This window comes from Cherax quadricarinatus, chromosome 8, assembly GCF_038502225.1.
Source record: "Cherax quadricarinatus isolate ZL_2023a chromosome 8, ASM3850222v1, whole genome shotgun sequence".
In the NCBI taxonomy this organism is placed as follows: Eukaryota; Metazoa; Arthropoda; class Malacostraca; order Decapoda; family Parastacidae; genus Cherax; species Cherax quadricarinatus.
The window spans coordinates 8,796,968-8,824,476 of NC_091299.1; the positions used below are offsets into that span (position 1 = coordinate 8,796,968).

Genomic DNA, 27,509 nt, shown 5'->3' on the forward strand with positions numbered 1-27,509 from the left:
CAGCAGACAAGCAGACACATGAACTAGCAGCAGACAAGCAGACACATGAACTAGCAGCAGACACATGAACTAGCAGCAGACAAGCAGACACATGAACTAGCAGCAGACAAGCAGACACATGAACTAGCAGCAGACAAGCAGACACATGAACTAGCAGCAGACAAGCAGACACATGAACTAGCAGCAGACAAGCAGACACATGAACTAGCAGCAGACAAGCAGACACATGAACTAGCAGCAGACAAGCAGACACATGAACTAGCAGCAGACAAGCAGATACATGAACTAGCAGCAGACAAGCAGACACATGAACTAGCAGCAGACAAGCAGACACATGAACTAGCAGCAGACAAGCAGATACATGAACTAGCAGCAGACAAGCAGATACATGAACTAGCAGCAGACAAGCAGACACATGAACTAGCATCAGACACATGAACTAGCAGCAGACAAGCAGACACATGAACTAGCAGCAGACAAGCAGACACATGAACTAGCAGCAGACAAGCAGACACATGAACTAGCAGCAGACAATCAAGACACATGAACTAGCAGCAGACAAGCAGATACATGAACTAGCAGCAGGCAAGCAGACACATGAACTAGCAGCAGACAAGCAGACACATGAACTAGCAGCAGACAAGCAGACACATGAACTAGCAGCAGACAAGCAGACACATGAACTAGCAGCAGACAAGCAGACACATGAACTAGCAGCAGACAAGCAGACACATGAACTAGCAGCAGACAAGCAGACACATGAACTAGCAGCAGACAAGCAGACACATGAACTAGCAGCAGACAAGCAGACACATGAACTAGCAGCAGACAAGCAGACACATGAACTAGCAGCAGACAAGCAGACACATGAACTAAGCTAGCAGCACATGACAAAGACACATGAACTAGCAGCAGACAAGCAGACACATGAACTAGCAGCAGACAAGCAGACACATGAACTAGCAGCAGACAAGCAGACACATGAACTAGCAGCAGACAAGCAGACACATGAACTAGCAGCAGACAAGCAGACACATGAACTAGCAGCAGACAAGCAGACACATGAACTAGCAGCAGACAAGCAGACACATGAACTAGCAGCAGACAAGCAGACACATGAAATAGCAGCAGACAAGCAGACACACGAACTAGCAGTAGACAAGCAGACACATGAACTAGCAGCAGACAAGCAGACACATGAACTAGCAGCATACAAGCAGACACATGAACTAGCAGCAGACACGCAGAGCCATGAACTAGCAGCAGACAAGCAGACACATGAACTAGCAGCAGACAAGCAGACACATGAACTAGCAGCAGACAAGCAGACACATGAACTAGCAGCAGACAAGCAGACACATGAACTAGCAGCAGACAAGCAGACACATGAACTAGCAGCAGACAAGCAGACACATGAACTAGCAGCAGACAAGCAGACACATGAACTAGCAGCAGACAAGCAGACACATGAACTAGCAGCAGACAAGCAGACACATGAACTAGCAGCAGACAAGCAGACACATGAACTAGCAGCAGACAGACACAGAACTAGCAGCAGACAAGCAGACACATAGCAGCAGACAAGCAGAACTAGCAGCAGACAAGCAGATACATGAACTAGCAGCAGACAAGCAGACACATGAACTAGCAGCAGACAAGCAGATACATGAACTAGCAGCAGACAAGCAGATACATGAACTAGCAGCAGACAAGCAGATACATGAACTAGCAGCAGACAAGCAGACACATGAACTAGCAGCAGACAAGCAGACACATGAACTAGCAGCAGACAAGCAGATACATGAACTAGCAGCAGACAAGCAGATACATGAACTAGCAGCAGACAAGCAGACACATGAACTAGCAGCAGACAAGCAGATACATGAACTAGCAGCAGACAAGCAGACACATGAACTAGCAGCAGACAAGCAGATACATGAACTAGCAGCAGACAAGCAGACACATGAACTAGCAGCAGACAAGCAGATACATGAACTAGCAGCAGACAAGCAGACACATGAACTAGCAGCAGACAAGCAGACACATGAACTAGCAGCAGACAAGCAGACACATGAACTAGCAGCAGACAAGCAGACACATGAACTAGCAGCAGACAAGCAGACACATGAACTAGCAGCAGACAAGCAGATACATGAACTAGCAGCAGACAAGCAGACACATGAACTAGCAGCAGACAAGCAGACACATGAACTAGCAGCAGACAAGCAGATACATGAACTAGCAGCAGACAAGCAGACACATGAACTAGCAGCAGACAAGCAGATACATGAACTAGCAGCAGACAAGCAGACACATGAACTAGCAGCAGACAAGCAGACACATGAACTAGCAGCAGACAAGCAGACACATGAACTAGCAGCAGACAAGCAGATACATGAACTAGCAGCAGACAAGCAGACACATGAACTAGCAGCAGACAAGCAGATACATGAACTAGCAGCAGACAAGCAGACACATGAACTAGCAGCAGACAAGCAGATACATGAACTAGCAGCAGACAAGCAGACACATGAACTAGCAGCAGACAAGCAGACACATGAACTAGCAGCAGACAAGCAGATACATGAACTAGCAGCAGACAAGCAGACACATGAACTAGCAGCAGACAAGCAGACACATGAACTAGCAGCAGACAAGCAGATACATGAACTAGCAGCAGACAAGCAGATACATGAACTAGCAGCAGACAAGCAGACACATGAACTAGCAGCAGACAAGCAGACAAGCAGACACATGAACTAGCAGCAGACAAGCAGATACATGAACTAGCAGCAGACAAGCAGATACATGAACTAGCAGCAGACAAGCAGACACATGAACTAGCAGCAGACAAGCAGACACATGAACTAGCAGCAGACAAGCAGATACATGAACTAGCAGCAGACAAGCAGACACATGAACTAGCAGCAGACAAGCAGATACATGAACTAGCAGCAGACAAGCAGATACATGAACTAGCAGCAGACAAGCAGATACATGAACTAGCAGCAGACAAGCAGACACATGAACTAGCAGCAGACAAGCAGGCACATGAACTAGCAGCAGACAAGCAGATACATGAACTAGCAGCAGACAAGCAGATACATGAACTAGCAGCAGACAAGCAGACACATGAACAAGCAGCAGACAAGCAGACACATGAAGTAGCAGCAGACAAGCAGATACATGAACTAGCAGCAGATAAGCAGACACATGAACAAGCAGCAGACAAGATGACACATGAACTAGCAGCAGACAAGCAGACACATGAACTAGCAGCAGACAAACAGATACAGGAACTAGCAGCAGGCAAGGAGACACATGAACTAGCAGCAGACAAGCAGATACATGAACTAACAGCAGGAAAGCAGACACGTGAACTAGCAGCAGACAAGCAGACACATGAACTAGCAGCAGGCAAGCAAACACATGAACTAGCAGCAGACAAGCAGACACATGAACTAGCAGCAGACAAGCAGACACATGAAGTAGCAGCAGACAAGCAGACACATGAACTAGCAGCAGACAAGCAGACACATGAACTAGCAGCAGACAAGCAGACACATGAACTAGCAGCAGACAAGCAGATACATGAACTAGCAGCAGACAAGCAGACACATGAACTAGCAGCAGACAAGCAGATACATGAACTAGCAGCAGACACATGAACTAGCAGCAGACAAGCAGACACATGAACTAGCAGCAGACAAGCAGACACATGAACTAGCAGCAGACAAGCAGACACATGAACTAGCAGCAGACAAGCAGACACATGAACTAGCAGCAGACAAGCAGACACATGAACTAGCAGCAGACAAGCAGACACATGAACTAGCAGCAGACAAGCAGACACATGAACTAGCAGCAGACAATCAGACACATGAACTAGCAGCAGACAAGCAGATACATGAACTAGCAGCAGGAAAGCAGACACATGAACTAGAAGCAGACAAGCAGACACATGAACTAGCAGCAGACAAGCAGACACATGAACTAGCAGCAGGCAAGCAGACACATGAACTAGCAGCAGACAAGCAGACACATGAACTAGCAGCAGACAAGCAGATACATGAATTACCAGCAGACAAGCAGACACATGAACTAGCAGCAGACAAGCAGTTTCATGAACTAGCAGCAGACAAGCAGACACATGAACTAGCAGCAGACAAGCAGACACATGAACTAGCAGCAGACAAGCAGACACATGAACTAGCAGCGGACAAGCAGACACATGATCTAGCAGCAGACAAGCAGACACACGAACTAGCAGCAGACACATGAACTAGCAGCAGACAAGCAGACACATGAACTAGCAGCAGACAAGCAGACACATGAACTAGCAGCAGACAAGCAGACACATGAACTAGCAGCAGACAAGCAGACACGTGAACTAGCAGCAGACAATCAGACACATGAACTAGCAGCAGACAAGCAGACACATGAACTAGCAGCAGACAAGCAGAGACATGCACTAGCAGCAGATAGACACATAAAGTAGCAGCAGACAAGCAGACGCATGAAGTAGCAGCAGACAAGCAGACACATGAACCAGCAGCAGGCAAGCAGACACATGAACTAGCAGCAGACAAGCAGGCACATGAACTAGCAGCAGACAAGCAGACACATGAACTATCAGCAGACAAGCAGACACGTGAATTAGCAGCAGACAAGCAGGCACATGAACTAGCAGCAGACAAGCAGACACATGAAATAGCAGCAGTCAAGCAGACACATGAACTAGCAGCAGGCACATGAACTAGCAGCAGACAAGCAGACGCATGAAGTAGCAGCAGACAAGCAGACACATGAACCAGCAGCAGGCAAGCAGACACATGAACTAGCAGCAGACAAGCAGGCACATGAACTAGCAGCAGACAAGCAGACACATGAACTATCAGCAGACAAGCAGACACGTGAATTAGCAGCAGACAAGCAGGCACATGAACTAGCAGCAGACAAGCAGACACATGAAATAGCAGCAGACAAGCAGACACATGAACTAGCAGCAGACAAGCAGTTACATGAACTAGCAGCAGACAAGCAGACACATGAACTAGCAGCAGACAAGCAGACACATGAACTAGCAGCAGACAAGCAGACACATGAACTAGCAGCGGACAAACAGACACATGATCTAGCAGCAGACAAGCAGACACATGAACTAGCAGCAGGCAAGCAGACACATGAACTAGCAGCAGACAAGCAGACACATGAACTAGCAGCAGACAAGCAGACACATGAACTAGCAGCAGACAAGCAGACACGTGAACTAGCAGCAGACAATCAGACATATGAACTAGCAGCAGACAAGCAGACACATGAACTAGCAGCAGACAAGCAGAGACATGAAGTAGCAGCAGACAATCAGACACAAAAAAAGTAGCAGCAGACAAGCAGACACATGAAGTAGCAGCAGACAAGCAGACACATGAACCAGCAGCAGGCAAGCAGACACATGAACTAGCAGCAGACAAGCAGGCACATGAACTAGCAGCAGACAAGCAGACACATGAACTAGCAGCAGACAAGCAGACACATGAATTAGCAGCAGACAAGCAGACACATGAACTAGCAGCAGACAAGCAGACACATGAAACAGCAGCAGACAGACACATGAACTAGCAGCAGACAAGCAGACACATGAACTAGCAGCAGACAAGCAGACACATGAACTAGCAGCAGGCAATCAGACACATGAATTAGCAGCAGACAAGCAGACACGTAAAATAGCAGCAGACAAGCAGACACATGAACTAGCAGCAGACAAGCAGACACATTAACTAGTAGCAGGCACATGAACTAGCAGCAGACAAGCAGACACATGAACTAGCAGCAGACAAGCAGACACATGAACTAGCAGCCGACAAACAGACGCATGAACTAGCAGCAGACAAGCAGACACATGAACTAGCAGCAGACAATCAGACACATGAACTAGCAGCAGACAAGCAGATACATGAACTAGCAGCAGGCAAGCAGACACATGAACTAGCAGCAGACAAGCAGACACATGAAGTAGCAGCAGACAAGCAGACACATGAACTAGCAGCAGGCAAGCAGACACATGAAAAAGCAGCAGACAAGCAGGCACATGAACTAGAAGCAGACAAGCAGGCACATGAACTAGCAGCAGACAAGCAGACACATGAACTAGCAGCAGACAAGCAGACACATGAACTAGCAGCAGACAAGCAGACACATGAAATAGCAGCAGACAAGCAGACACATGAACTAGCAGCAGACAAGCAGACACATGAACTAGCAGCAGACAAGCAGACACATGAACTAGCAGCAGGCAATCAGACACATGAATTAGCAGCAGACAAGCAGACACATAAAATAGCAGCAGACAAGCAGACACGTGAACTAGCAGCAGACAAGCAGATACATGAACTAGCAGCAGACAAGCAGACACATGAACTAGCAGCAGACAAGCAGACACATGAACTAGCAGCAGACAAACAGACACATGAACTAGCAGCAGACAAGCAGACACATGAACTAGCAGCAGACAAGCAGACACGTGAACTAGCAGCAGACATGCAGACACATGAATTAGCAGGAGACAAGCAGACACATGAAATAGCAGCAGACAAGCAGACACATGAACTAGCAGCAGACAAGCAGATACATGAACTAGCAGCAGACAAGCAGACACATGAACTAGCAGCAGACAAGCAGTTACATGAACTAGCAGCAGACAAGCGGACATATGAACTAGCAGCAGACAAGCAGACATATGAACTAGCAGCAGACACATGAACTAGCAGCAGACACATGAACTAGCAGCAGACACATGAACTAGCAGCAGACTCATGAACTAGCAGCAGACAAGCAGACACATGAACTAGCAGCAGACAAGCAGACACATGAATAAGCAGCAGACAAGATGACACATGAACTAGCAGCAGACAAGCAGACACATGAACTAGCAGCAGACAAACAGATACAGGAACTAGCAGAAGACAAGCAGACACATGAACTAGCAGCAGACAAGCAGATACATGAACTAGCAGCAGACAAGCAGACACATGAACTAGCAGCAGGCACATGAACTAGCAGCAGACAAGCAGACACATGAACTAGCAGCAGGCAAGCAGACACATGAACTAGCAGCAGACAAGCAGACACATGAACTAGCAGCAGACAAGCAGATACATGAAGTAGCAGCAGACAAGCAGATACATGAACTAGCAGCAGACAAGCAGACACATGAACTAGCAGCAGACAAGCAGACACATGAACTAGCAGCAGACAAGCAGATACGTGAACTAGCAGCAGACAAGCAGACACATGAATTAGCAGCAGACAAGCAGATACATGAACTAGCAGCAGACAAGCAGACACATGAACTAACAGCAGACAAGCAGATACATGAACTAGCAGCAGACAAGCAGATACATGAACTAGCAGCAGACAAGCAGACTCATGAACTAGCAGCAGACACATGAACTAACAGCAGACAAGCAGATACATGAACTAGCAGCAGACAAGCAGATACATGAACTAGCAGCAGACAAGCAGATACATGAACTAGCAGCAGACAAGCAGACACATGAACTAGCAGCAGACAAGCAGACACATGAACTAGCAGCAGACAAGCAGATACGTGAACTAGCAGCAGACAAGCAGACACATGAATTAGCAGCAGACAAGCAGATACATGAACTAGCAGCAGACAAGCAGACACATGAACTAACAGCAGACAAGCAGATACATGAACTAGCAGCAGACAAGCAGATACATGAACTAGCAGCAGACAAGCAGACTCATGAACTAGCAGCAGACACATGAACTAACAGCAGACAAGCAGATACATGAACTAGCAGCAGACAAGCAGATACATGAACTAGCAGCAGACAAGCAGATACATGAACTAGCAGCAGACAAGCAGACACATGAACTAGCAGCAGACACATGAACTAGCAGCAGATAACAGCGCACAAAATATTTTTGAAACAGGTCGTTTAACAATTTTTCTCTGTGACACCAGTGTGACACCACCAGTGTGACACCAGTGACACCACCAGTGTGACACCAGTGACACCACCAGTGTGACACCAGTGACACCACCAGTGTGACACCAGTGATACCCCCAGTGTGACACCAGTGACACCACCAGTGTGACACCAGTGACACCACCAGTGTGACACCAGTGACACCACCAGTGTGACACCAGTGACACCACCAGTGTGACACCAGTGATACCCCCAGAGTGACACCAGTGACACCACCAGTGTGACACCAGTGACACCACCAGTGTGACACCAGTGACACCACCAGTGTGACACCAGTGATACCCCCAGTGCGACACCAGTGACACCACCAGTGTGACACCAGTGACACCACCAGTGTGACACCAATGTGACACCACCAGTGTGACACCAGTGACACCACCAGTGTGACACCAGTGATACCCCCAGTGCGACACCAGTGACACCACCAGTGTGACACCAGTGACACCACCAGTGTGACACCAATGTGACACCACCAGTGTGACACCAGTGACACCACCAGTGTGACACCAGTGATACCCCCAGTGTGACACCAGTGACACCCCAGTGTGACACCAGTGACACCACCAGTGTGACACCAGTGACACCCCAGTGTGACACCAGTGACACCACCAGTGTGACACAAGTGACACCACCATTGTGACACCAGTGACACCACCAGTGTGACACCAGTGACACCACCAGTGTGACACCAGTGAATCCGTCAGTGTGACACCAGTGTGACACCAGTGACACCACCAGTGTGACACCAGTGACACCACCAGTGTGACACCAGTGATACCCCCAGTGCGACACCAGTGACACCACCAGTGTGACACCAGTGACACCCCAGTGTGACACCAGTGACACCCCCAGTGGGACACCAGTGACACCACCAGTGTGACACCAGTGACACCACCAGCGTGACACCAGTGGCACCACCAGTGTGACACCAGTGACACCACCAGTGTGACACCAGTGACACCACCAGTGTTACACCAGTGACACCACCAGTGTGACACCAGTGACACCACCAGTGTGACTCCAGTGACACCACCAGTGTTACGCCAGCGACACCACCAGTGTGACACCAGTGGCACCACCAGTGTGACACCAGTGACACCACCAGTGTGACACCAGTGACACCACCAGTGTGACACCAGTGACACCACCAGTGTGACACCAGTGACACCACCATTTTGACACCAGTGACACCACCAGTGTGACACCAGTGACACCACCAGTGTCACAACAGTGACACCACCAGTGTCACACTAGTGACACCACCAGTGTCACACTAGTGACACTACAGTGTCACACTATTGACACCACCAGTGTCACACTAGTGACACTACAGTGTCACACTAGTGACACCACCAATGTCACACTAGTGACACTCCAGTGTCACACTAGTGACACTACAGTGTCACACTAGTGACACCACCAGTGTCACACTAGTGACACTCCAGTGTCACAGTAGTGACACTCCAGTGTCACACTAGTGATACTTCAATGTCACACTAGTGACACTCCAGTGTCACACTAGTGACACTCCAGTGTCACACTAGTGACACTCCAGTGTCACACTAGTGACACTCCAGTGTCACACTAGTGACACTCCAGTGTCACACTAGTGACACTCCAGTGTCACACTAGTGACACTCCAGTGTCACACTAGTGACACTCCAGTGTCACACTAGTGACACTCCAGTGTCACACTAGTGACACTCCAGTGTCACACTAGTGACACTCCAGTGTCACACTAGTGACACTCCAGTGTCACACTAGTGACACTCCAGTGTCACACTAGTGACACTCCAGTGTCACACTAGTGACACTCCAGTGTCACACTAGTGACACTCCAGTGTCACACTAGTGACACTCCAGTGTCACACTAGTGACACTCCAGTGTCACACTAGTGACACTCCAGTGTCACACTAGTGACACTCCAGTGTCACACTAGTGACACTCCAGTGTCACACTAGTGACACTCCAGTGTCACACTAGTGACACTCCAGTGTCACACTAGTGACACTCCAGTGTCACACTAGTGACACTCCAGTGTCACACTAGTGACACTCCAGTGTCACACTAGTGACACTCCAGTGTCACACTAGTGACACTCCAGTGTCACACTAGTGACACTCCAGTGTCACACTAGTGACACTCCAGTGTCACACTAGTGACACTCCAGTGTCACACTAGTGACACTCCAGTGTCACACTAGTGACACTCCAGTGTCACACTAGTGACACTCCAGTGTCACACTAGTGACACTCCAGTGTCACACTAGTGACACTCCAGTGTCACACTAGTGACACTCCAGTGTCACACTAGTGACACTCCAGTGTCACACTAGTGACACTCCAGTGTCACACTAGTGACACTCCAGTGTCACACTAGTGACACTTCAGTGTCACACTAGTGACACTCCAGTGTCACACTAGTGACACTTCAGTGTCACACTAGTGACACTCCAGTGTCACACTAGTGACACTCCAGTGTCACACTAGTGACACTTCAGTGTCACACTAGTGACACTCCAGTGTCACACTAGTGACACTCCAGTGTCACACTAGTGACACTCCAGTGTCACACTAGTGACACTCCAGTGTCACACTAGTGACACTCCAGTGCCACATTATAACCTCTCTGACACTCTACTTTTGATATATCTTTCAAAGCTTTCAAGAGTTTTCTCTACTTCCGCAGCCCGGCCCTATGCCAGGTTTGTCTGGTGCTTGCCGGCTCAACCAGGTTGATGCTACTAACGTTCTGCCGACCCACATAACTATCACAGCCTGGCTGATCTGGAACTTGGCGATGGCAGATGTACAATTTCCTCTTGAAAGCTTCCACACTTGTTCCGGCAATGTTTCTGATATTGTGTGCTAGAGTGCTGAACAGTCTAGGTCTGCTGACGTTCATGCAGTGTTCTCTTATTATGTCCACGGTGCAGGACGTCCTCGTCATGCAGGAAGATTGTCTAATATATAGTGTGGTAAATTAGACACTTGTGCAACACTTCGTTATGTTTCGGAGACGTATCGCCAACCAGTGGCTTCCTCAGTCCATTGCAGAGAAGAATGGTTGAAGATCAGAAAGAGTTTAAAGTAATCAATCCCTCAGCCTGGAGTCGGTGTGATCATTTCATAAATCTTGATAAGAAAACAGCATATGCGCGAAGTGGCTTATATACTGCAGACAGGTGAGGTGAAGCAGTCGTAGGTGGTGTCACCTTGGACGAATCCTCAGGTGGAAATAGGTCATGCCTATGCGTTAAGCAAGCATAGAATTCACTCTTTCAAGATCCCAAGATGTTGCTCTGCCTGACAGGAATGTAGGTAATTGGTTCAGAGAACCGACAAGTTGTTAAATTAGACACTTGTGTAACACGTGGGTATTTTTATTTATCAGCTTGTCGGTTCTCTGAACCAATTTTCTACATTTCTGCCAGACACAGTAACGTCTTGGATTCTTGATACAGGGAATTCATTGCCCACTCCTAGGCAAAATGCTACATGTGATCAGGGCCCCTCTTGTAGACCGAATTAAATCTATAGTTGTTGTGTACTTATCTAGTAGTTCCTTTCTCCTACCCTTCCCAATATCGTTTCCACCAGCACCGAGACAGATAATGGGCTTGTTCCCAGTACCCGACATGATATTATCCAATCTGTTGACTGTGTCACCGGCAGCAGCTCCTGAGAAACACATCCTCTGTCTCACCTTCCTATCCATGTTACAGAAGACACGGTCAATATACATTAGCCGTTAGTCACCAACCACAAAGATATTCCTACCTTTATTAGCAGAGGAGTTAGTGGTGCCTTTATTCTCACTGACCACTGAAGTACATTCACCGTGGAGAACAGAGAAGCTATTTCCTACCTTCAAATCTGCTCTTTTAACCTTATCTGGACGTTTCTGCCTTTAATGGGAACATTCGCCCACTTGTGATGGCTGGCAGTCTGCTCCTCACTGCTGGTAACTCTTTCCCTTCACTAACACCAATCACCTCACATTCATTGTCATACTTATTGAGGAGAATTTTTGGTTTCGTATTTTCCTCCTTGAGAAGTAGAATCTCCTTCTTCAACGCCTTAAACTCAGACTTTTAAGACACTATAGAAGGCAGCCACAGTGTTGTCCAGCAGTTTACACTAATTCCCCGAAACAACTCAGGACAAGTACGATCCCCGTATGATACCCTTCATCCTGTGATCACATATCCTGTGATCATCCTGTGATCACAGGATGATCACAAGACACCCTTCACGCCTTCATCCTTGGTTACATTACTTGCATACTACCCTTCTCCATCCTTCACTCCTCCTCCCCTTCCTTGTTTGCATGTTACCCCTCAGTCCTCTTCAGCTCTCTTTATCCCTCGAACCCCTCTTCCCTTCACAATTTATTTCCCCTTTCCATTATTTATAGGTTATTGTTTTTTCTATTTCCCCCTTTTGTTCTTTCAGATTCTCTCTCTCTTTCTCTCTTTCTCTCTCTCTGTCTATGGTATTGATTTTCCTCTCTTACTCATATCTATGTTTATTGTCTTTTGTACCCTCACTCCGCCTTTAGTTACCTCCCTCCCCCACACACCTGTTTTTATTTTGTCATCTTTTTACTGTTATTTGGCCACTCTTTTCTCCAACCCTCTGCCCTCTCTTCCCTCTTTTACTCCTAGTCTCCCCTCCCAGTCTGCCCTATCATTTCTTCTTATCCTTTCCTTCTTTTCCTCATCTCCTTCTACCTCTCCCCCAGCAAGAGAGAGAGAGACTTCTCATCACCTTTGATGGGTTTCGAGAGTTTTCATACTCCCGGAGCCCGGTCCTTGGTCAAACCTGTCTGGTGCTTGCCTAGTCAACCAAGCTGTTGCAGCTGGTGGCCCACTGGCCCACATATCCGTCACAACCTGGTTGATCTGGTACTTGGTGGAGGAGACTGTCGAGTTTTCACTTATTATAGCAGTGTTTCTGATATCTTCTGGTAGAGTGTCGGATACTCTGGGTCCAGAGATGTTGATACAATGTTCTCTTATTGTGCCCACGGCTCCCTTACTTTTCACTGGATTTATTGTATATTTTCTCTCATATCTTTCGCTCCAGTATATTATTATGACAATGTGGGGATTTGGGACAAGGTCATCAAGTACTTTAAAGGTATATATTATCACGTATCTTTCCTCTGTTCCAGTGAGTAAATATTAAGACTTTGAGGCGTTGCCAGTAATTTAAATGATTTCTTGGCTGTGTCTACCATAAATGATCTCGTACCTGTTCTAGCTCTGGTATCTCTCCTGCCCTGACAGGAGTCGTCAACACTGAACAATACTGTAAGTAAGAGAGCACAATCGATTTGAAAAAACATCACCATTAAAACTATTTCCCTTGTTCTGAAAGTTCTCAAATGGTCATTATCCTGGCCATCGTGATATTTGTCTTGTGTTCCCTGAACGAGAAGTCAGATATAATTATATCCAGATCCTTCACTTGCCTTATTTTTATTGCTATTTTATACTTACGTTACACTGTATCAACAAAGAAACTATTTCTTCCTGCAGTATTACAATATGTAGTTTACATGTAATAAAATATTAATCACAGAAGAAAGCCACTAGGATGTGGTGCATTTCGGGCAGTAATGGGATGTTCCTGTGTTGTGCTTCCCTCGCGACACTCTCAGGCATATCAGGTATATCCTCGTGTCTCGGTGTATATACACTATAGTTATTTCTTATCTGCAGATGATTCCTGGGATTACCTGTAGATGTTTTCAGGGATCACCGCCCCCCGCGACTCGGTCCCAGACCAGCCTTCCGTTTATTGGCTTAAACTGGATAGGAAATATATATTAGTCATTTTATACCGTTGTTCCACGTGCAGTAATTATCTGTACCTTGTGTTGTTATGGTATTGTCACAGTTTCTTAGGTATCAAGCCTATCGACTGTACCATTTCATGAGTGATATATATATATATATATATATATATATATATATATATATATATATATATATATATATATATATATATATATATATATATATATATATATATATATATATATATATATATATATATATATATATATATATATATATATATATATATATATATATATATATATTTTTTTTTTATTATCACACTGGCCGATTCCCACCAAGGCAGGGTGGCCCGAAAAAGAAAAACTTCCACCATCATTCACTCCATCACTGTCTTGCCAGAAGGGTGCTTTACACTACAGTTTTTAAACTGCAACATTAACACCCCTCCTTCAGAGTGCAGGCACTGTACTTCCCATCTCCAGGACTCAAGTCCGGCCTGCCGGTTTCCCTGAATCCCTTCATAAATGTTACTTTGCTCACACTCCAACAGCACGTCAAGTATTAAAAACCATTTGTCTCCATTCACTCCTATCAAACACGCTCATGCATGCCTGCTGGAAGTCCAAGCCCCCCGCACACAAAACCTCCTTTACCCCCTCCCTCCAACCCTTCCTAGGCCGACCCCTACCCCGCCTTCCTTCCACTACAGACTGATACACTCTTGAAGTTATTCTGTTTCGCTCCATTCTCTCTACATGTCCGAACCACCTCAACAACCCTTCCTCAGCCCTCTGGACAACAGTTTTGGTAATCCCGCACCTCCTCCTAACTTCCAAACTACGAATTCTCTGCATTATATTCACACCACACATTGCCCTCAGACATGACATCTCCACTGCCTCCAGCCTTCTCCTCGCTGCAACATTCATCACCCATGCTTCACACCCATATAAGAGCGTTGGTAAAACTATACTCTCATACATTCCCCTCTTTGCCTCCAAGGACAAAGTTCTCTGTCTCCACAGACTCCTAAGTGCACCACTCACTCTTTTTCCCTCATCAATTCTATGATTCACCTCATCTTTCATAGACCCATCCGCTGACACGTCCACTCCCAAATATCTGAATACGTTCACCTCCTCCATACTCTCTCCCTCCAATCTGATATTCAATCTTTCATCACCTAATCTTTTTGTTATCCTCATAACCTTACTCTTTCCTGTATTCACCTTTAATTTTCTTCTTTTGCACACCCTACCAAATTCATCCACCAATCTCTGCAGCTTCTCTTCAGAATCTCCCAAGAGCACAGTGTCATCAGCAAAGAGCAGCTGTGACAACTCCCACCCTGTGTGTGATTCTTTATCTTTTAACTCCACGCCTCTTGCCAAGACCCTCGCATTTACTTCTCTTACAACCCCATCTATAAATATATTAAACAACCACGGTGACATCACACATCCTTGTCTAAGGCCTACTTTTACTGGGAAAAAATTTCCCTCTTTTCTACATACTCTAACTTGAGCCTCACTATCCTCGTAAAAACTCTTCACTGCTTTCAGTAACCTACCTCCTACACCATACACTTGCAACATCTGCCACATTGCCCCCCTATCCACCCTGTCATACGCCTTTTCCAAATCCATAAATGCCACAAAGACCTCTTTAGCCTTATCTAAATACTGTTCACTTATATGTTTCACTGTAAACACCTGGTCCACACACCCCCTACCTTTCCTAAAGCCTCCTTGTTCATCTGCTATCCTATTCTCCGTCTTACTCTTAATTCTTTCAATTATAACTCTACCATACACTTTACCAGGTACACTCAACAGACTTATCCCCCTATAATTTTTGCACTCTCTTTTATCCCCTTTGCCTTTATACAAAGGAACTATGCATGCTCTCTGCCAATCCCTAGGTACCTTACCCTCTTCCATACATTTATTAAATAATTGCACCAACCACTCCAAAACTATATCCCCACCTGCTTTTAACATTTCTATCTTTATCCCATCAATCCCGGCTGCCTTACCCCCTTTCATTTTACCTACTGCCTCACGAACTTCCCCCACACTCACAACTGGCTCTTCCTCACTCCTACAAGATGTTATTCCTCCTTGCCCTATACACGAAATCACAGCTTCCCTATCTTCATCAACATTTAACAATTCCTCAAAATATTCCCTCCATCTTCCCAATACCTCTAACTCTCCATTTAATAACTCTCCTCTCCTATTTTTAACTGACAAATCCATTTGTTCTCTAGGCTTCCTTAACTTGTTAATCTCACTCCAAAACTTTTTCTTATTTTCAACAAAATTTGTTGATAACAGCTCACCCACTCTCTCATTTGCTCTCTTTTTACATTGCTTCACCACTCTCTTAACCTCTCTCTTTTTCTCCATATACTCTTCCCTCCTTTCATCACTTCTACTTTGTAAAAACTTCTCATATGCTAACTTTTTCTCCCTTACTACTCTCTTTACATCATCATTCCACCAATCGCTCCTCTTCCCTCCTGCACCCACTTTCCTGTAACCACAAACTTCTGCTGAACACTCTAACACTACATTTTTAAACCTACCCCATTCCTCTTCGACCCCATTGTCTATGCTCTCATTAGCCCATCTATCCTCCAATAGCTGTTTATATCTTACCCTAACTGCCTCCTCTTTTAGTTTATAAACCTTCACCTCTCTCTTCCCTGATGCTTCTATTCTCCTTGTATCCCATCTACCTTTTACTCTCAGTGTAGCTACAACTAGAAAGTGATCTGATATATCTGTGGCCCCTCGATAAACATGTACATCCTGAAGTCTACTCAACAGTCTTTTATCTACTAATACATAATCCAACAAACTACTGTCATTTCGCCCTACATCATATCGTGTATACTTATTTATCCTCTTTTTCTTAAAATATGTATTACCTATAACTAAACCCCTTTCTATACAAAGTTCAATCAAAGGGCTCCCATTATCATTTACACCTGGCACCCCAAACTTACCTACCACACCCTCTCTAAAAGTTTCTCCTACTTTAGCATTCAGGTCCCCTACCACAATTACTCTCTCACTTGGTTCAAAGGCTCCTATACATTCACTTAACATCTCCCAAAATCTCTCTCTCTCCTCTGCATTCCTCTCTTCTCCAGGTGCATACACGCTTATTATGACCCACTTCTCGCATCCAACCTTTACTTTAATCCACATAATTCTCGAATTTACACATTCATATTCTCTTTTCTCCTTCCATAACTGATCATTTAACATTACTGCTACCCCTTCCTTTGCTCTAACTCTCTCAGATACTCCAGATTTAATCCCATTTATTTCCCCCCACTGAAACTCTCCTACCCCCTTCAGCTTTGTTTCGCTTAGAGCCAGGACATCCAACTTCTTTTCATTCATAACATCAGCAATCATCTGTTTCTTGTCATCCGCACTACATCCACGCACATTTAAACAACCCAGTTTTATAAAGTTTTTCTTCTTCTCTTTTTTAGTAAATGTATACAGGAGAAGGGGTTACTAGCCCATTGCTCCCGGCATTTTAGTCGCCTCATACGACACGCATGGCTTACGGAGGAAAGATTCTTTTCCACTTCCCCATGGACAATAGAAGAAATAAAAAAGAACAAGAGCTATTTAGAATAAGGAGAAAAACCTAGATGTATGTATATATATATATGCATGTGCGTGTCTGTGAAGTGTGACCAAAGTGTAAGTAGGAGTAGCAAGATATCCCTGTTATCTAGCGTGTTTATGAGACAGAAAAAGAAAACCAGCAATCCTACCATCATGCAAAACAGTTACAGGTTTTTGTTTCACAGTCATCTGGCAGGACGGTAGTACTTCCCTGGGTGGTTGCTGTCTACCAACCTACTACATAGAATATATATATATATATATATATTATACACACACATCAAGTGGGGTGCATATCTCTCATTATGTATATGCCAAGTGGTGGTGTGTGTATCTCTCAATATATATATATATATATATATATATATATATATATATATATATATATATATATATATATATATATATATATATATATATTGAGAGAAATACCACTCGGTATATACACAGTTAGATACATCTCTCGTTGTATATAAACTGAGAAATACCTATCACCCACCTTAAATAATTCTCCTCTTCGCTGGTTGCATACAGACGTGTGTATGTGCGTGCGCGCGAGCGTGTGTGTGTGTGTGTGTGTGTGTGTGTGTGTGTGTGTGTGTGTGTGTGTGTGTGTGTGTGTGTGTGTGTGTGTATGTGTGTGTGTGTGTGTGTGCGTGTGTGTGTGTGTGTATAAGGCCTCCTGACGTAGGCTTGTGTTGACAGGGGTGGTGGGATGGCAGCCTCCAGCGTGGAGCTGGGAGGTCGTGGCAGCTGCAGCAGCGGTGTTGGAGGTTCTCTGGGCCCTGGTCGACGCTCCCGCACACCTCTCACCGACCTCGACGCCAAGTTTGTCACTAAGGTAAGTCCTAGCACTTACACGCCTAGATAATGCAGTCCTAGCACTTACACGTCTAGATAATGTAGTCCTAGCACTTATACACCTAGATAATGCAGTACTAGCACTTAAATATCTAGATAATGCAGTCCTAGCACTTACACACGTAGATAATACAGTCCTAGCACTTACACACCTAGATAATGCAGTCCTAGCATTTACCTATCACACCATACTCCTTAAATTTATCTAGCTCTCTGTCTTTCCTATGGACTCCATTGTCTTTTTCCTCCTAGTGTGGCGGCTGCTGCTTCAGGAATACGGTAAGTGGAAATTCAGGGTCGCATACTCGGGTAGAACGTCAGTGGAAATAAGCCACACTACTTGGCTTTGATGGCTCATCCTGCGTTAATGTGTCTCTGGGGTTAAATCATCCATATATCTTTCTTCATCTGCAGCTTTTTTTAATAATATTGTGGATACTGTACGCTATTATTACTTGTGGATACTGTACGCTATTATTGTAATAATGCTGTGAGCACACACATGTTGATGTTTTGGGTGCACAGAGTAGTTATGGGCACATGTCCTTGTATAGTCACATTATGTAGATCTAGCCTAGGATAAAAGAGTCAGGGTGTACTATGATTTACAATGGGAAATACATGACGTGGAGGACGGCAAGTAATTATGTCTTTCGATACCTAAAGCTATCGAAAGACATAACCTCCTTTTGCGTGAAACCTGATTAGAGTTTAAAGCCTATTATTGAATACACGAGCGCCATTAAGGTTGTAATACAACCTACTCACCACCAAACATGGATAGTTTAATATCTGAGAGACGGTTTAAACTCTCAGCGTATATATGTATACATATAGAAAAATACACCAACTTTGGTGTACATACACAAAAATACAGACTTTGGTGTAAGCACACAAAAATACACAGACTGGTGTACAGTGGAACCTCAAATATCGAACTTTCTTCGGTCCAGAAGGCTGTTCGAGTGTCTTTACCGAATGAATTTATTCCCATCAGGAATAATGTAAATTAGATTAGTCCATTTCAGACCCTCAAAAATACACTTATAAAAGCACTTACAAAAATACACTTACATAATTGGTCGTGTTGGGTGCAGTTCGATTTTTGAGGTTGCACTGCATATACACACCTCGGTGCATAAAAAATGTTGTTAGGTAAGACACATATGCAACAGTTAGACAACTTTATTCCGAAACGTTTCGCCTACACAGTAGGCTTCTTCAGTCGAATACAGAAAGTAGGCAGGAACAGTAGAGATGTGAAGACGATGTAATCAGTCCATCACCCTTGAAGTCGTAGAATTTGAGGTTGTCAGTCCCTCGGCCTGGAGAAGTTCAGTTCCATAGTCAGGAACTATCTGAAGATCAAGCGACAGGGCTTGACTCCTTCCGACAGTATTTAAGTCTCCGCACTGTCGCTTGATCTTCAGATAGTTCCTGACTATGGAACTGAACTTCTCCAGGCCGAGGGACTGACAACCTCAAATTCTACGGCTACAAGGGTGATGGACTGATTACATCGTCTTCACATCTCTACTGTTCCTGCCTACTTTCTGTATTCGACTGAAGAAGCCTACTGTGTAGGCGAAACGTTTCGGAATAAAGTTGTCTAACTGTTGCATATGTGTCTTACCTAACAACCTGTCGGTATTGTATACCATTTTGATGTTCATAAAAAATGTTACCCCTTCAAGTTGTTTTCACGCAGCAGTTTTCTGTGTTGTCAGCGTCATAGAAAACGAAGCTTTGGAGGGGAGTCTTGAAAATTAATTCTAATAGTGTTACGAAGTCTTCCATTATCTTATATATTACGCTTTTTATTTTCTTACAATTGTCATTTCTCCAGTTATGGAATTGGATCTCCTCTCTTTTTCTTTTTTTAGATCGAAACCCACTGCTTTTCATTCCCCTTGATGATGGCAAGCCTTTCTGTGTATATAACCGTCATACAACTCTCTCTCTCTCTGTATATAACTCGCACAACTCATACAGCTTTGTGTATATAACTGTCATACAACTCCACCAGGCCCGGTGGCCTGGTGGCCAAAGCTCCCGCTTCACACACGGAGGGCCCAGGTTCGATTTCCGGCGGGTGGAAACATTTCGACGCGTTTCCTAACACCTGTTGTCAGTAAGTAAGTTTATTCAGGTATACACAAATACAGTTACATAGAATTATCATACATAGCAGCATATGTGTAGAGAACCTAGGATAACCCAAAAAAGTCAGACAGAGTGACTTATTTCCATTGGGGTCCTGTTCACCTAGCAGTAAATAGGTACCTGGGTGTTAGCCAACTGGTGTGGGTCGCATCCTGGGGGACAAGATTGAGGACCACAATGGAAATAAGTTAGACAGTCCTCGATGGCGCACTGACTTCTTTGGGTTATCCTGGGTGGCTAACCCTCCAGGGTTAAAAATCCAAACGAAATCTTATCTTATACACCTCTCTGTTTATGTTACCAAAAACACGATATCTGTTAAGCATAGACATCTCCAGTGAATACTAGAAAGGTCTGCCCCTCTAGCATTCAGCCTGTTACTGGGTTTTTATAACAAGTAGTCAGTATCCTGGTCCAATTATCAGTTAGAATTACAATAAGTTGAATAGTGCTATAGGATTTCAACTGGTAGGTTACTAACTAATCGAATTAATATTAACAAAGTTAAAAGTTGTCTAGGTGGACAAGTAAATACTTCATATAATATAGGATATAATATAGGATATAAGTTATACTGTATAATAATGCTGAAGGCACAACTTATATCTTTATGGCTGTTAAGTACCGTCTGGTATATTGTCAGGAATTATATTATTATTATTATTATAATCAAGGGGAAGCGCTAAACCCGGAGGATTATGCAGCGCCTGGGGGGGGGATGTGGAAGGCATTCAGGCTTAATTCGGGGAACTGGAGCACAGATCCAATTCCCTAAATCAAGAGCCCCTCACTAACATCAAGGAACCTTCCCTGAGGGGTCAGCAATTATAGACAAAACTAATATATACAAGCGAGTGTAAGTGAATGTGTGTGTGTGTATGTGCTCCAAGTAGGCAGCTGTGTCTCAAGACTCGACTCAACCAGTGAGTGACTAAACGTCCTCAAATAATCTATCTTCCTGACCAAACTGGCAATCTGCACAGCTTGCTTGAACAGTAAGGCAACCATTCGCCAACATCAATAAAGTGACCACCGTGACTACCACCACCACCGAGTCAGGAACAAGGAGACAATTATTATTATTATTATAATCAAAAAGAAGCGCTAAACCATAAGGGCTATACAGCAACAAGGAGACAAAATAACGACCTTAACAGGGGACCTTCTACAGATCCTCCACCAAAGGCATAAAACTCCCTTAATACTGAATCTAGGTTCAGCATAACAAAATCCCCGACTACGACAATGCACAGATACCAGAACAACTTAGGTCAGAAGCAACAGCTCAGGACCTGGGGTTAACTCAGTGTCAGCAAGACACACAACCTCAGCAAAACGCTTAAAAATCACTAAGTCGAGGCTATGCTTTGTAAACAGTTACAAGATGTATGTTTCGTCTCACTACCGAAAGCATATTCTAGTAAAACAGTCTAAACAACGAACGCAACCAGAGACAAGGGAGGGAGGTGTAGATCAGACCAGCACCAGCAACGAAAGAGAAGAGCAAGCGAGGCAAGGCGTCTCCTTGACAAGGCATCTCAAGTGACTGGCCTGGGGACTGCTCCTACCCAGCTACTCCAGAGAAGCTGGCAGGGAAACAAGCGAGGTGATAGTTTGCCAACTGCGGGCAGCTACTCAACACTCTCCATCACTGAGCACAGAATTAAGTGTAAATGTTACATCCTACCTAACAATATAGCGAAGTTAGATGATATAAAGCATGATACTTTCAATTTAGCTAATACTGAAAATATCACTAGTATAAAATTATATGAGAAGATGAAATACATTATATACATCGAATATACATTGTGCCCCATTCAGGGGTTACAATAGTATATAACTGTCATATACCTCTCTGTGTATATAACTGTCATATACCTCTCTGTGTATATAACTGTCATATACCTCTCTGTATATGTAACTGTCATATACCTCTCTCTCTGTGTATATAACTGTCATATACCTCTGTGTGTATATAACTGTCATATACCTCTCTCTCTGTGTACATAACTGTCATACACCTCTTTCCCTGTGTATATAACTGTCATACACCTCTTTCCTGTATATATAACTGTCATACACATCTCTGTGTATATAACTGTCATACACCTCTGTGTATATAACTGTCATACACCTCTGTGTGTATATAACTGTCATACACCTCTCTGTGTGTGTATATAACTGTCATACACCTCTCTGTGTGTGTATATAACTGTCATACACCTCTTTTCCTGTGTATACAACTGTCATACACCTCTCTGTGTATATAACTGTCATACACCTCTGTGTGTATATAACTGTCATACACCTCTGTGTGTATATAACTGTCATACGCCTCTCTCTGTGTATATAGCTGTCATACACCTCTGTGTGTGTATATAACTGTCATACACCTCTTTCCCTGTGTATATAACTGTCATACACCTCTGTGTGTGTATATAACTGTCATACACCTCTTTCCCTGTGTATATAACTGTCATACACCTCTGTGTGTGTATATAACTGTCATACACCTCTTTCCCTGTGTATATAACTGTCATACACCTCTCTGTGTATATAACTGTCATACACTTCGGTGTATATGACTGTCATACACTTCGGTGTATATGACTGTCATACACTTCGGTGTATATGACTCATACACTTCGGTGTATATGACTGTCATGCACTTCGGTGTATATGACTGTCATACACTTCGGTGTATATGACTGTCATACACTTCGGTGTATATGACTGTCATACACTTCGGTGTATATAACTGTCATACACTTCGGTGTATATGACTGTCATACACTTCGGTGTATATGACTGTCATACACTTTTCGGTGTATATGACTGTCATACACCTCTCTGTGTGTATATAGCTGTCATACACCTCTCTCTGTGTGTATATAACTGTCTTACACCTCTGTGTGTATATAACTGTCACACACTTTTCGGTGTATATGACTGTCATACACATTTCGGTGTATATGACTCATACACATTTCGGTGTATATGACTGTCATACACTTTTCGGTGTATATGACTGTCATACACATTTCGGTGTATATGACTGTCATACACTTTTCGGTGTATATGACTGTCATACACTTTTCGGTGTATATGACTGTCATACACTTTTCGGTGTATATGACTGTCATACACTTTTCGGTGTATATGACTGTCATACACATTTCAGTGTATATGACTGTCATACACTTCGGTGTATATGACTGTCATACACTTCGGTGTATATGACTGTCATACACTTCGGTGTATATAACTGTCATACACTTCGGTGTATATGACTGTCATACACTTCGGTGTATATGACTGTCATACACTTTTCGGTGTATATGACTGTCATACACCTCTCTGTGTATATAACTGTCAAACACCTCTCTCTGTGTGTATATAACTGTCAAACACCTCTCTCTGTGTGTATATAACTGTCAAACACCTCTCTCTCTGTGTATATAACTGTCAAACACCTCTCTCTGTGTGTATATAACTGTCAAACACCTCTCTCTGTGTGTATATAACTGTCAAACACCTCTCTCTCTGTGTATATAACTGTCAAACACCTCTCTCTGTGTGTATATAACTGTCAAACACCTCTCTCTGTGTGTATATAACTGTCAAACACCTCTCTCTGTGTGTATATAACTGTCTTACACCTCTGTGTGTATATGACTGTCATACACTTTTCGGTGTATATGACTGTCATACACTTTTCGGTGTATATGACTGTCATACACTTTTCGGTGTATATAACTGTCATACACTTTTCAGTGTATATACATTTATTATGTGAAGATAAAAAATCCATTTCTAGGACCATTTAAATTTGGCATTAACATTCAAATATCTTTTTATTTAACATCAGTTTAAGTAAACATCGAGTTAAACATTTAACATTATTTATCTACGTAAACATGTAATTAAGATATTGGCCTGATAAAGATGGAAGATGAGCAGGAAGACGAGCCTTCTTGGTAAGCGTCTTGAGTCCTTATCTGGACTAAGAAGGCTGTTGCTGCTGCTGCTGCTGTTGCTGCTGCTGCTGGAGCGGCGGCGGCGGCGGCGGCGGCGGTGTGGGGGGAGGGGGAGGCACAGCCACCGCCATCAACCTTAATGAAGAGACACATAAAGGCTAAGATTGTTATCGTCGCACCATTACCGCCAAGACGGTGTGGTTCCCTCCTGGGCGCGCAGTTTCCATGGTAACCAGGTGTTCCCATTCCCACATGGTAACCAGGTGTTCCCATTCCCACATGGGAGCCTGTATTCCCATTACCACGCTCCCATTTCTTCCAGCTGGAATATTGCCAACTTCGCCGTTGCAAATGTGTTGTTTATTCTAACGGAAGAGGCCAGGGGGCTTAGCCCCCGTCCCTGGGGCACCGGGGGGTTAACCCCCTCCTCCATCCGCCGCCGTAGGTCTGGTCTGAGACCTGGCCGCTGGGGCGGTCACCCCCTCCACCAGCGGTATCGTGTGTGGGACTGATAAACAACTGGTCCTTCAAGCTGAGGTCATGTATGAGGACCCAGACTCAGGCTGCTTCACGAGCTTTCATGGAGACAACGTTTCGCTCTTGGAAACGTTCTTCTTGCAGATGTCCTTTAAGACGTCCTTCTTGAAGACGTCCTTGGAGACGTCCTTCTTGGATGCATCCTTATTGAAGACGTCTTTGGAGACGTCCTTCTTGGAGACGTCCTTGTTGTAGACGTTCTTCCAGGAGACGTCCTTGGAGACGTCCTGCTGAGAGACTAGGGTGTTTTTCTTCTGGAATATACACAAGTGTGGTGGTGGTCGATCCCTTTAGCCCCTCTGTTGTAGCTCTGGCGACGCCACTGTCCTACTGCGGCTGGGTCCGTCAGCCCATTAGGGTACGAGAGGTGGAGGGGGTGAGGGAGAATGATGGAGGGGTGAGGGAGAATGATGGAGTGGGTGAGGGGAATGATGAAGGGGTGAGGGGGGGATGAACAGGGCGAAGGAGGAGGAGGAATTGTGGAAGTGATTGTGTGTTCTTATGAAAGAATGGCAGTGAGGGAATCGAGAAGGGTTAATATGGAGGGATGGAGGGGAGTTTAAGGGAGGAGATGAAGGAAGGGAAACAGGAGGACAATGGTCTTCCAGTGAAGGGAGGGAGGGAGGGAGGGGGAAGAAGGGGAGAGAGAGGTGGGAGAGAAAACATTGAAAGTCAAAGCGATAATGATAGAGATGGAGAGAAAGAAAGAGCAGTGATGTGAAGGATTAACCGAACAGGAAGATTATGGTAGAGAAGGAATGAAGGAAAAGGAAAGAGGATTAGGGGAAGGAAGGAAGGAAGGAGGGAAGAGTACGATTGTGAGATCCCCGAGTAAGTTACCATGTAAGATCACCCTCGTCATGTGTGAGATATCACCATCTTATGTGAGCACTGTCCTTACACTGGTCACAGACCGGGCCGCGGGGGCGTTGACCCCCGAAACTCTCTCCAGGTAAACTCCAGGTAAACATGACCCCCATAATGATAATAATCACCTCTGTTTCTACAAGTACATGTACAAGGTATACAAGCCTCACTGACATACTACTATATAGAAAGCCCCTTGTTATGCAGAGCATTTCGGGTAAATTAGGTCAATTTTGTCCCCAGGATGCGACTCACACCAAGGAGTCCTCATCTTTCCACCCGTACCGGGGAGTCGAACCACAGACCTCAGTGTGTGAGATGAGTGCGCCAACAATCGAACTACGGGACACTATTCCCATACATGACCACCCTCACATTAACACCTGGGACAATCTCCTCTCATAGCACTATGAGAACACAGTCGTATGAAAATACAAGTATTTAGAAATACACTGACTAGTCGATGAAAGTCCTGGCGACTGTTAACATATATTATATATCACCGATTTATAGTACCTATTTCTCACCAACAGTGCATGCCTACTACAGTGCATGCCTACTACAGTGCATGCCTACTACAGTGCATGCCTACTACAGTGCATGCCTACTACAGTGCATGCCTACTAGGTCCCACCATACACTGTACCACGTACTTAAGTAATTATCTTATTTTCACATATACTTCTATGTTCGGTATAAAAATGCCGAATAATTGGGATATTTCCTTTACCAACCAGTATTACTTTCACCGTAATTATCCAGCAAGGGTACCTAATTACGAAACATGTGGGATCTCATTTAGTGTTTAGTAGACTCTTCGCCAGCTTTAAAAGTTTGAATCCAGTCTGCAGAGGCATTCTTAAGTATCACACGATAATTGCTGTATCTCTCACATAAACTCTTAAATCTTTTTAGCAGTCATTGCTATTAGGATATACATCAGTTCGTTTATAAGTGTTATGGTTATTTTTCCTTCCAAAGGTTAAAATTTGCATTTGTTTATATTAAACAGTATCTGCCATTTCTCCTATCATTGCATCAGTCTATTCACATCTTCCTGCAGTGCTCTAGTGTTCTCGTCAGAATTAATTCGACGTCCTATTTTGGTGTCATCGGCAAGCTTGCTTATGTCGCTATTTATTCCCTCTGATGTATCGTTATGTTTCGACCAGACACTGTATCATGCTCGCCTGTGTCCTCCAGCTCACTGTCTGCCTTCATATCTTTTTTTCATCCACCTTCCTCAATCCTCATCTCTTTCTTGCTGACATTATAATTCATCATTTTCTCTTTGCCTGCTCATCCTCCTTTTTCTACCCTTCTGGTTCGCATTTCTCTGCGTGGTTGTCCACGCCACCTGCTTCTCGTAATGGGTCAGATGACGTAAGCGTCAAAGGTCAAGGTCGGTGAACCCTGAAAGGTCAGTGGCCATTAAACCAGTCTATACCTTCAGAAGTCGTTACCCTTGCCACCAGTGCCAATACCGTCACCACCCAAACACCCACCCACCCACACACCTGCCCGCCCACCAACTTAACTAATTCCCACCCAAACCCACCACTACCCTACATTACCTTAGTTAACGTGGCCACTATCCCAGCCAAAAATGGCCTACCGCCCAAATCG

General features: G+C 44.5%; 1 protein-coding gene across 5 annotated transcripts in view; it reads left to right on the forward strand.

Moving 5' to 3' along the window:
* Positions 1–27,509, forward strand: part of CdGAPr (GTPase-activating protein CdGAPr) — a 1,516,021-nt gene that overhangs the window by 629,338 nt on the left and 859,174 nt on the right. For all 5 annotated transcript variants that reach the window (XM_070082835.1, XM_070082834.1, XM_070082838.1 and 2 more), the window contains one exon: positions 18,181–18,316. In XM_070082835.1, coding sequence (XP_069938936.1) covers positions 18,181–18,316 — 136 coding nt within the window. The remainder of the gene's footprint in view (positions 1–18,180; positions 18,317–27,509) is intronic.